Below are 10709 nucleotides of genomic sequence, written 5' to 3' on the forward strand. Positions count from 1 at the left end.
AGCCTACAGAGAATATCTATTGTATCTTTTCCAAACCGAGAAGCGAGTTGTTCGAAAACTGTTTGTTGAGAAAACAGGAATTGACCCTGAGAAAGCCAAGCAGCTTCTTGAAGAAATTGCGGTAAAAGTGAAGACAGAAAATTCACAAGATATTGCCGCATATTGGGTTTTAAAGTATGACGCTGATCATGAATTTGAGAATGAATTCCGAGCATTTATTGCAGTCACACTTAAGGAAATGTGGAAAAGAGAGAACTAGAGATGAAGATTTTGTTAGAGTCCAAGTTTAAGGATCTTTCCATCTTGTTGCACGAGGTACCAAAACCTGGAGCAAGATCCGGTTCGGCCGTCAACAGACCTGTACAGAGTGTGGAGAGCGAGTTGCGAAACTTCCTTAGTGATATTCTCAAGCAGTGGGGTGTTTGTAGTGAATCCTATCTCAAGAAGAGAAAGAACGAATCATCTTCAAGATACATCAAACAGGCTAAGGAAGAAGACTTTCAAAACATCCTAGATGAAATTACGGTAGAGTTTAACAATGCTAGAATTTTAAAGCACAAACCTGATTACTCGGAACAAGAAAGCAGATTTCGAGATCTAGTGGTCAAAGCATTCAAAGATCATAAGTACACCTTGACAAAACAAATTGTGAAAGAGGCAATCAAGAAAGAGACTGGAGCAGATATTGCTCCCAGCATATTTGCAAGGATTATGGCTGAGTTGGCCACAAGTGATGCCACCAACAAATGGCATGCCAAAACTGGAACCGAACCCTTAAAACCTCCAGGACAATAAACAAGCTCATCATTGGAAAATATATTTTGTCATCAAATTATGCTACTTAACATCATAATTTTAATTTCGTTTGGCCTCACCTGAAAGAAGTAATTGAGTTTGCGCTCAACAAAATTAAAAGCTTAAAAAGGCAAGGGTGGATTTTCGCCACCAATCGCTTCTGATGAATGAGCAGTTCGCGGTGTTAGAATTACACAACTTGCCTCACAGAGAGTAATACTCTGGCAATGCTAAATGGCGATCATGACCTCACTCCCTCTGTTTGTTGTGGTTTCATTAAAATTGTTTAATTTAAAGTTTTTATTTTTAGATTCTGCATGTTTGAAATTGTGGTGATCTTACCAAAGTAATTGGCAATCGTGAAGTAAACGATGATGTTAGACCAAACAAGCACAGTTTATTAGAAGATGAATGATTCGTTTGAGAAAATGTTTGTTATGGTTGACAATTTATTGAGTGGGTTCGCTTTCAGAGATTTAAATGTTGGAATAGTTTGCGTGGCACAATAAATCAAAGTCCACTCCAGCAAGTCCTAAATAGCAGAATGATGACTCTTTCAATTCTCATTACATTCTTCACTTACAAGTGGCAACCGTTTCTTCTTCCTTTACTCCAATGTTTCCACTGTTGGTGCACAGGCCAACTCTTAAATGAATTCATTTTCATTCGTTGCTTCTTCAAGGGTAATATCATACTTTTCCAAAATTCTTGCTGCAAACTCGTGTTTTAACAATTTCTGATCCTGTGCAACAAAAGAGGCATCACTCCAGTGATTGAATACATATTGGAGTGCGTTTGTTGCATCCTCCATGTTGGTGGTAAGCAAAGATCCATGTTGAGCGCAAAAGTCCAAAATTTCAAATATGGAGTCGACAGTGTAGCCAGTAACAGTGTCACTGTAGCCCAAGTTATATAAAAACGCAAAGACGTCTGGCTTCAAATTAAACTTTTCAATCAGTAATTTACAAGTGGATATGAAATATTCCATGTTACTAATAAAATTTGACAACAACTGATCCGTGGATAATCCTTCATAGGTTCCCATGTTATTCTCTGAAACAGTAGCTCCTTTTTCAACAAGGTACAAAATAGTATCCACTTTGGTTCCTGATATCGAATTGAAAATGACTAGTGGTAATGCGCCAGCATGAGGTGAAAGGTCAGCATTCACATCAACATGACACTCTTCAACTAAAAATTTTAGCACATCAAGAGAATCATATGATCTGGATACTGCAGCATAGAGTGCATTGGGATGCGAAAAATTCATACCTAATTGTTCTTTACATTTTCTTAAGAAGGAAGGCAATTCAGCATAAGGGTAATCTCTGATTGCATTTTGAAGTAATGATCCAACAAATTCGCTCTCATTAAAGTTTTTCAATTGATGAATACCAATGTCCAAATACAAGGTTTGCAACAACTCAAAATTAGGTTTTGCCAGACATGATACGAAATGTGCATCTTGTAAGTATGGCTCTACCATGCTTTCCTTAAATTTTGTGAGCTTTTTAGAAAGTATCAATCTAACAAACTTTGACACAACATGCCCAGACGCTGCTCTGCTAAAGTTAGTATTTTGAACAAGACTCCTGAACATGATCTTGGATACTCCTCCTTTGCTAGAGCTCTTGAATTCACTTTCAAACTTTTAAATAGTCCTGGGCAATAACACAATTCTCCATTTTCTGAAAACTCATCTTCTTTCTCAATAAAGATCTCTGGATGTCCGAGTGCAAATAATGCATCCATGAGAGGACTGACCAATGAGTTAACTCCTTTCACAAACAGGTATTCCAACATTTTACCAACAAATTTCACTCTTTTTCTAAAAAGTTCCAAGATCTCAAATACAATCGACAACTCTTCACGAAAAGATGACACACAGTCTCAGATGGATTCAATATTGAAATGCTACATATTTGATCTCTGTCATAGATTGGATGATTTTCAATAAACTGTATCACATCCTTTTCCCAAACCTTTTCAAAATGTGCATCAAAAATCTCTTCTGGATTGATGAAAGGAGAGAGCTTTTGAACGGAAATGATCATTTTCAACAACTCCAATGCAACTCTTCTTTTAGATCTTTCTTGCAAAAATTGAACGGTACGTTGCTTGTACACATTGCCAAATATGTCATCATTGGTTTCTTTTCTTTTTGTAAACGGCAGCAAATTGATGATGAGAATATTCTCTCTTGTTTCCATGGATTTAATAAAACGTTCTCGTTCTTTCTGAATATCTTTCATTGTAATCATTCCAGGACTTGTCGACGACGTGTCGTTCCATAGATTCTCCATTTCATGAATTTCAACATTTGATGAATATTGAATTTGAGATCGGAGCGATTGTTTGAGAGTAGCCACCCAAAACATTTCATAATGTGTGAGTTCATTCCAATGCTTACAAACAAGCATCAATGCATTCATGTATTGATCGGGTGTGCTGTAATTCGTGAAAATATGAAAGAGAATGTCATGAGGAAGGTGTTGGGCTGTGGACATTTTTTCATTCAAATCGAATTGAAAGTTCATGAACAAAGATGTCAAGATTTAGAAAAAGAACATGGATGCTGAAACTTGAATTTCCACATGATCCCTTCCAAGAAGTGTTCGTTATCTTTCAATATTATCACAAATGAATGGAGTGGCCTTTCATGGGTATACGTCTATCGATTGGCATACTTTAATCTTTGACCATTCAAGCTGGATAAACATGTTCATATGTTTCAATGGTTTTTCAATTAATTCATTGGATTGTCATCATAATGGAGAGCCTAATTTCTTCCTCTTTATCATACAACAAAAAATGTCCACAACGGCAACCACTGCAAAGGCTCCCATCAAAACGCTGACCGAAGATGAGGAATTATACGTAGAGTCTGAAAGTAAACTCTTCGAGTTGTATAAACACAGATCAAACAACATTACTCAAGCACAATTGTTGGAAAGAGAGAAGAGAATGGCAACACTCACTTTTGCTGAATTGGAAAGACTTCCGAAGACACTCCAACCTACAAAGCCATCGGAAGAATGTACATCACCAAGAGCAAGGGTTCTTTGAAGGAAGATATTGGTAGAAATATTGAATATTGTGAAGCTGAGCTGAAAAAGCTCCAAGAAACAAGAACATCCATCTTGAAGAGAATTGAAGCCGAAGAAGAAAACTTTAGGAATATTTTCCAAAAGATTCAACAACAAAAAGCAGGACAACAGAAATAGTCTCTTTTCACAATTATTGACAATATTTGGTTTTCACCAGTATTAAATTATTATTATTTAAAATTTACTATTTACAAGATGACACATTCTTGGAATAATCCGATTTGTGAAATGATGATTAATTACAAAACGTGCCAGATCATGTTTGTGAACTCTATTGCAACACTTTGTGAAATTGGTTATAGGCCTGTTCAATATCATAATACAATTGTCGTGCCTGGTCCTCATCTATGCTTTCGTGGGCCTTCATCTGGTTAAAAGTAACAGTCCAATCTCTAATCTTTGTCTTTCCTTCAAAGTCTTTGATATGTAATGAATTTAGAGAATCCATGAGATCAACCAAAATCGGAGCTAATTGATCTTTGGCTAACAATCCAAGTTTTATGGTATCCATGACGGTGATAAAGTATTGGGTCGCTTGTGCAATCAATTTAACAGTTGGTGCAGTTTGGTTAGGATCCTTTCCTCCATGTTCGACTGTTGCTGGAACACCGACTTTAAGCAATCGATTAGTTGCTGCAGGACAATCCAATCTATACTCTTTCATGAATCGTTCAATATCAGGTACATCTGCCGAAACAATTGGTTGAATAGTTTTAAATTTTGCAATTAATTTTCTACAAGCATCGGCATATTCAGTGGCCATAATGGAATCCTTGACATAGGCTTTTTCTAATCGTTCCACAGAAACAATCAAAGAATATAATTCAGCCATATTTTCATACTTTTCTCTTTCCTTTCTATTTTCAAATAATTTAACTTTTTCTTGAGAGCCTGTTTTTGTTGAGATGGAGAAACAGATGATCCACTATTAACAGGTGATATCGATGATGAGGATCCTGTTGTGGTTGTTGTTCCCGATGAAGAAGATGGAGGAGGTGTTGAAGCTCCATATTGCTGGCTTGAGTAACTGAAGGTTCTCTGCATTTTTTATTTTTAACGTTTTCAAACATTGGAACCCAGGGCTAGTTAACACTTCGAATGAGCGTCTATTTGAAAAAAGGAAGGATACGTTCAGAGACAATGATGACATCTCTCATGTATGGTCAAGAAGAAGAAACATAAACTCTGCTTCTTGATCAGACATTAAATAATATATATATTGAAATGAAATATTAGAAGAAAAATGAAAATTAGAATCAAGCGCGCTCATTTTGTTGCTTCTTGGACTTGGAAGAGTCCCGATGAAGTGTGTGGTATTTGTCATTGGCTTTTGGACGGACTCTCTCCAGACGGAGCGAGTAAACTTCAACAACCAGGTGATGATTGTCCAGTGGTATGGGGAAAGTGTAAACATGCTTTCCATCTCACTTGCATCGCCAAATGGTTGGAAACAAAGTCAACGGAAGAGCAAACGTGCCCACTGTGTCGTAATCATTGGGAGTTTATGTGATTCTCATCTAATTATTTGTAATTAATTATTCGCAACATATGGTGATACCTTTGATTATAATAATTATTCATTTCATCAAAAGAAAAATGTCATCGTCATCACTCTCTCGATTTTTAGACTCACCTCCTAACGACAAGCCCACAATTATCAATGACCACACTGAGCAATTCCTAAAATCTCCATCTCTGGATTTCATTGACAACCTGTTGTTGAAGCAAGATCCACTCCTAGTAAACACATCGGACACATTTAAATTTTCAACAACCAGACTCGTTACTTACGGAGAAACAAATCAAAAGTTGGGCCTTTGATGATTCTCAATTCACACGTTACCAATTATCATGATAAAAAGACAGATACCATTTTTAAATTCAAGTTGTGGCAGGAGTGAAAGTGTAATAATGAATTTACTTGATTGTCTTTACAACTCTCCTCGATAGCAAAGCAAGATCTGTCATTTGTGAGAAATCGGCTGCTCTTTCTATTATAATTCGTTTCACCTCTCCGAAACCTCTTTTGCATGCTTGACATTTCGAAATTCTTGCCTCTGCATTAATATCCATTTGTGCAAGATTTGAATTGCTATTAAATAGTTGTAAATTTTCTTCAATCATTCCTGAGAAACTTGAATACAACAACATGGATGCTTTGAGTGCAGTTGATATGTGTTCCTCATAATTTTCCTTTATGAGGTCAATAATTACTGGTAAAAGGAGAGCACACAATTCAAGGGTCAAATGCTTTTTACATTCTGGACGTAATAGTTGCCCTAACATGTCAGATGCAAGTGGTAAATCTTTTCATTTTTACAAGTGCCTTAATGGCTTCCTTTGGATCTCCTTGATCGATCCAAATTCTTCGAACAATTTTTAAATTGTTTAACCTATTTGTCATGGCACTCGACATTTTTTGGTGAGATTTCATTATTTCTTCTATAATTTGATCATCATCAAGTTCAGAGAAAGCTTCTCCTTCAATAATAATCCAAGTTACCTCATCAATCCATGCATTCACCAACGAATACTTACTGGAACGAACGAATCAATATCAATATTAGCTGGTTCCTTTCTTTTCGATGATACTATTACCTCACTTGATGGCGTTTGAGGGACACCCAACGCAGGTGTTCTTCTTTCTCCAGAAACCTTGGTCACTGTAATCACTTCTCCTCGGGTTGTTGTTGTAGTAGCTACACTCACAGGCTTCCTATTTCTGATTTCATTTAAAACGTCCTCAGTTGAGCTATTTAGAGTCTCATTCACCATTTCTTTTGTCAGTTGAGGCGAGAAATGCATCTTTTTATCGTCTTGACCATTATACCATGGCCTCACAGAGTCAACAGGTATCACCCAAATACCCACATATCCAGTCACCGTTGGATTGGCGCTAACAGCAAATATTTGATTAAGACCTTGATGAAGATTGACATCATTAATGTCACCCCATTTAGCATCAATGGTATCTATGCAACGCATATTTGCCGAGTTCCAAGCATGCACCTTCATTCCTTCATCGCATATCGATAAAAGCACTGAACCATCCTCAGGACTAAATTGCACTGATTTTACACCGGATGGGAAAATGTCAGACTTTGAAACAACCTCAATCGAGTCCTCCAAGCTTAGAACTTGAACTGTTCTATCTGCACTTCCTGTGGCTAAGTAAAATTCAGAGGGATGGAAATCAATGGTGGTAACGGTAGATCTGTGACTTTGAATTTGACCAAACTTTTTACCAGTCGTAATATCGTAAATCTTAATGGTTCCATCTTCTCCACCGGCAACAATCCACTTTCCATCTGGTGTAAATCTTAATGATGAAATGGGCTCCTTATAATTTTCTGATTCTCCTCTATGTGACTGCACATCCTTTTTAACTCTTGAATCCCACACTTTTACATTTGTGTCAAGAGATCCAGTAGCAAAGTATTCGGATGCAAAAGGGTGAAAGTCCACGCAAGTGACCGCTGAACGATGTCCACCTTGAAAAGTTTTTGATGATGTTGGCTGTTCAGAGTTTAAGTCCCATAATCGAATAGATCCACTCTCGGAACCAGCAATAACAACATCCTCCGTGCTATTGAAGGTCAAACACGTGATCGGACTTTTATGTCCAGCTAGGGACATCAAAGGGTCATCATTCGCTACATGCCATAATTTTACCAGAGCATCTTCTCCTCCAGTTGCAACTATTTGACCTGATTTACGCCCTATTTTTGAACACAATACTTGTTTCTTGTGGGCTGAGAAATTACGAAGATTGATAGCTCGGCCTTTCGATTCCGATCCAAACATTTTTTAAATTCAAATTGTTGTAAAGAATTGGCGGGCAATTTTCGTTTCCCAACAATAATTTAATAACATACAACAATTTTCAATTCTATACATACAATTCGTCAAATTTGTCGTTCTACAACTATATAAGAAAGCGAAACCCAATTTTATTTGGAATCACGTGCATTATCGAATTCGATACAAGAGAGTTCTCAGGCTCCCACTCTTGTACCAATGATTATTAGAGAGAAAGTGGCTCAATATTGAGAGGTCAAAGACTTGGGTTGAATGTCTAAATCTTCAAAGGTCATGATGGTCCTTTTTACAGATGGTTCGATTCTCTCCAATGTGGAATTAAGAGTTAAATCACCACCATGTTGTTTCAAAACAAGGAATTGGTCACGAGTGACAACAGGATTTGGTAACATTTGTGTACATCCAAGAATAAAATCAAATACTGGATACCAGACTGGTAATGCTGGCTTTCCAAAAGCTTTCGACATCATTTGTTGAAGTGTCATTACCTCTGGACCTGCCAAATACAAGCTCTTTCCTCTAGTTTCTTCCACTTTGGAGAAAATGACCTTCTCTACAGCATCAATAACATCATTCACAAAAACAGGTTGAAGTTTAGCGTCATGTAAAGGAGCAGGAATTACTGGTAGGAATCTCAAAGGAGTTCTTCCGAGTCTGTTAATGTAAGCTCCAGAATAGATATTTTCCTTCTTATCGAACATAATGCTTGGCTTTACAAATGTTGCTGTTGGAAAATTAGAATAGACAATATCCTCCGATCTGTAACGAGTATCTGACCACCATGATGGGGAATCGAGCTCGGAATTGAGGAAACTAAATTGAATCATTTGATCAACACCTAATCTATGAGCACTATGAGAAACATTGCTGGCTCCATCAATATGAGCCTCAACAAAAGTATTATCACTTTCATAAAGAAGGCCAACAAGATTAATAACAACATCACTTCCGTAAATTGCACTGTCAATTGTATCCTTATCGGTAACATCAGAATAGACAACGCTAACATTGTCTGATTTTATGATGAGAGTTCGCGTAGAGATGAATCCAATGATGATAATATTATTTCCGCAAATATCCACATATCATCGAATTAAACAAGCATATTACATTGAATACACGATGGATGAATATTGACAGAAGTTATCATCAGCCAAAACAACAATTCAGACTGAAACTAATAACAAAGCCAACCTACCATAGTGTCTTGCTTGATGTTCAAATTCAGAGACTCCTCTACAAGCGATAATAACTTTCTCGCACTGAGGGGCGATACGTTTCAAAATTTGTTGGCCAACAAATCCACTGCCTCCAAAGATGGTCACTGTTGGTTTGACATTTCTTGCCGATGATGAATAACACTATAAAATGACGAGAAAATATGGTAGATGCATCCAATATTATATAAAAATTGAATATTTACATTTTGTTGTGGCTGATGATGAATCATCAAGGCAGACGAAAAATTCTTCTTTGTGGCTTGGCTGCCCAAAATTCTCGACGCAACTCGCTTCATCATTTTTTTATTTTTCACTCCATTGCCACTTATTTTCAATCTCATCATCATCAATATTCAGCTTCATTGATACAACAACACATCACAACAACAATAATCATGAATCGTTCTCAACACTGTTATTCCTTTTGATGATGGTTCAATTTTCAACGGAGAATTTTTAGAGGTTTTTGTAAACGAAAAAAATGTTCTCCAAAACCTCCATCTCTACTGCCCGTTCTCTCTTCCAGAGATCAAGCAGCCTTTTTACCAAACACAACAACAGCGGAAAGAACTTTGAGAAAGTGTCAAGAAGATTTAAATCATCAAATGCAGATAAAGAGAAATATTTTAATGAATACGGAAGCAGACCTGAATATTTACAAAACAAGAGAAAGACATCGTTGCTTCCACTCTTTCTTGCTGGTGGATTAGTTCCTTTGGTCTTAACACCAATGTTTGTGGATTATTGGATTAGAAGTGATCGTGAACATGGAGATCCAAACTTGGAGGAATATCTTGAGCATCGTAGAGTTAAGGAAGAAATAAAGAAGGACAAGGAAAGAAACTCCAGGGATGTTACTGTTGCTTCAGCAAAGAAGACTGAAGCTACTAAATACAGTATGTAGAGACACAACAAGGTCAGGTGATTTACGCTAGGAATTCTATTGCGATTTGCAACATTTAATATAATAATAATAATAATTCGTATTCATAATAACAATAATAATATATTTGATGAATTTATTTAGAGTATATTTTAATTGGTGGTGGCACTGCTTCTTATGCTGGTAAGTTTTGTCGTTCAATGTTGCAATCGCACCAACCATCATCCTATCATCAACAATCGCTATATTTTGCTTTTCGTGATGATACGAATCTGAACAACAACAACAACAAATGCAGCATTGAAGGCCATCAAGAAGAATGACCCATCGGCTCAAGTTCTTATCGTTACCGGTGAGGAATATGCTCCCTATGAACGCCCACCCCTCTCAAAGGAGCTATGGAGTTCCAATAAGGCTGATGAGCTCAAGTTTGTGAACTGGCTTGGACAAGAGACTTCTGTTGAGTATGAGCCAATTTCTGCCTATGAATCAGATCCATCAACCACTCTTTTGACCAAGACCAAAGTCGTTCAATTGGATACTCATAACCAAGTAGTTACCACATCCGATGGAAAGCAATACAGCTATGAAAAGTGCCTCATTGCAACAGGAGGAACACCAAGAGAATTACCAGGCAGCGACCTCTTCCCAAATAATGTAACCACTTTCAGAACAATTAACGATTACAAGAAGTTGGCTGCTGTTGCCAAGAAAGACAATGCGCATGTAAGTATATCGGCATTAAGCTTAATTTTTTGAGGAACACATTACTGTTATGGCTGCTCTTTGAACGCAACCATAGATTGTTATTGGTAGGTATCATCGTCGACATTATTGCTTGGTTTCTTATTAAAATTGTTTGAAATTATGGACAAACATCATATC

At 37.0% G+C, this 10709-nt stretch overlaps 8 protein-coding genes across 9 annotated transcripts in view; 3 read left to right on the top strand and 5 right to left on the bottom strand.

The window, feature by feature from the left end:
* Positions 1-795, top strand: part of FDP41_013345 (uncharacterized protein) — a gene marked incomplete at both ends in the record, with an annotated part of 1607 nt that extends 812 nt beyond the window's left edge. Inside the window, 2 exons of one of the 2 annotated variants that reach the window (XM_044703966.1) lie at positions 1-166; positions 250-795. The exon at positions 1-166 is cut by the window's left edge and continues 812 nt beyond it. In XM_044703966.1, the coding sequence (XP_044565276.1) occupies positions 1-166; positions 250-795 (712 nt within the window). The other variant, XM_044703965.1, reaches the window with a different exon arrangement.
* A 646-nt stretch (positions 796-1441) lies between these two features.
* On the bottom strand, positions 1442-2395 carry FDP41_013346 (uncharacterized protein; the record flags this gene model as incomplete). The annotated part of the gene is made up of 1 exon (XM_044703967.1): positions 1442-2395. The coding sequence occupies one exon, from the start codon at positions 2393-2395 to the stop codon at positions 1442-1444; it is 954 nt and encodes a 317-aa protein (XP_044565277.1).
* A 217-nt stretch (positions 2396-2612) lies between these two features.
* FDP41_013347 (uncharacterized protein) lies at positions 2613-3302 on the bottom strand (the record flags this gene model as incomplete). The annotated part of the gene is made up of 1 exon (XM_044703968.1): positions 2613-3302. One exon carries the CDS (start codon positions 3300-3302, stop codon positions 2613-2615), a length of 690 nt encoding a protein of 229 aa, XP_044565278.1.
* A 304-nt stretch (positions 3303-3606) lies between these two features.
* Positions 3607-4019, top strand: FDP41_013348 (uncharacterized protein; the record flags this gene model as incomplete). Its single annotated transcript, XM_044703969.1, has 2 exons — positions 3607-3672; positions 3792-4019. The coding sequence occupies 2 exons, from the start codon at positions 3607-3609 to the stop codon at positions 4017-4019; spliced, it is 294 nt and encodes a 97-aa protein (XP_044565279.1).
* A 154-nt stretch (positions 4020-4173) lies between these two features.
* On the bottom strand, positions 4174-4946 carry FDP41_013349 (uncharacterized protein; the record flags this gene model as incomplete). Its single annotated transcript, XM_044703970.1, has 2 exons — positions 4174-4691; positions 4745-4946. The coding sequence occupies 2 exons, from the start codon at positions 4944-4946 to the stop codon at positions 4174-4176; spliced, it is 720 nt and encodes a 239-aa protein (XP_044565280.1).
* An 873-nt stretch (positions 4947-5819) lies between these two features.
* FDP41_013350 (uncharacterized protein) lies at positions 5820-7706 on the bottom strand (the record flags this gene model as incomplete). Its single annotated transcript, XM_044703972.1, has 2 exons — positions 5820-6095; positions 6441-7706. 2 exons carry the CDS (start codon positions 7704-7706, stop codon positions 5820-5822), a joined length of 1542 nt encoding a protein of 513 aa, XP_044565281.1.
* Positions 7707-7942: 236 nt separating this feature from the next.
* On the bottom strand, positions 7943-9240 carry FDP41_013351 (uncharacterized protein; the record flags this gene model as incomplete). The annotated part of the gene is made up of 3 exons (XM_044703973.1): positions 7943-8733; positions 8920-9082; positions 9145-9240. The coding sequence occupies 3 exons, from the start codon at positions 9238-9240 to the stop codon at positions 7943-7945; spliced, it is 1050 nt and encodes a 349-aa protein (XP_044565282.1).
* A 182-nt stretch (positions 9241-9422) lies between these two features.
* FDP41_013352 (uncharacterized protein) lies at positions 9423-10583 on the top strand (the record flags this gene model as incomplete). The annotated part of the gene is made up of 3 exons (XM_044703974.1): positions 9423-9837; positions 9969-10007; positions 10123-10583. The coding sequence occupies 3 exons, from the start codon at positions 9423-9425 to the stop codon at positions 10581-10583; spliced, it is 915 nt and encodes a 304-aa protein (XP_044565283.1).
* Between the last annotated feature and the right edge of the window lie 126 nt (positions 10584-10709).

The sequence above is a fragment of the Naegleria fowleri genome (genome assembly GCF_008403515.1).
Source record: "Naegleria fowleri strain ATCC 30894 chromosome Unknown tig18, whole genome shotgun sequence".
NCBI classification, from domain to species: domain Eukaryota; phylum Heterolobosea; class Eutetramitea; order Acrasida; family Naegleriidae; genus Naegleria; species Naegleria fowleri.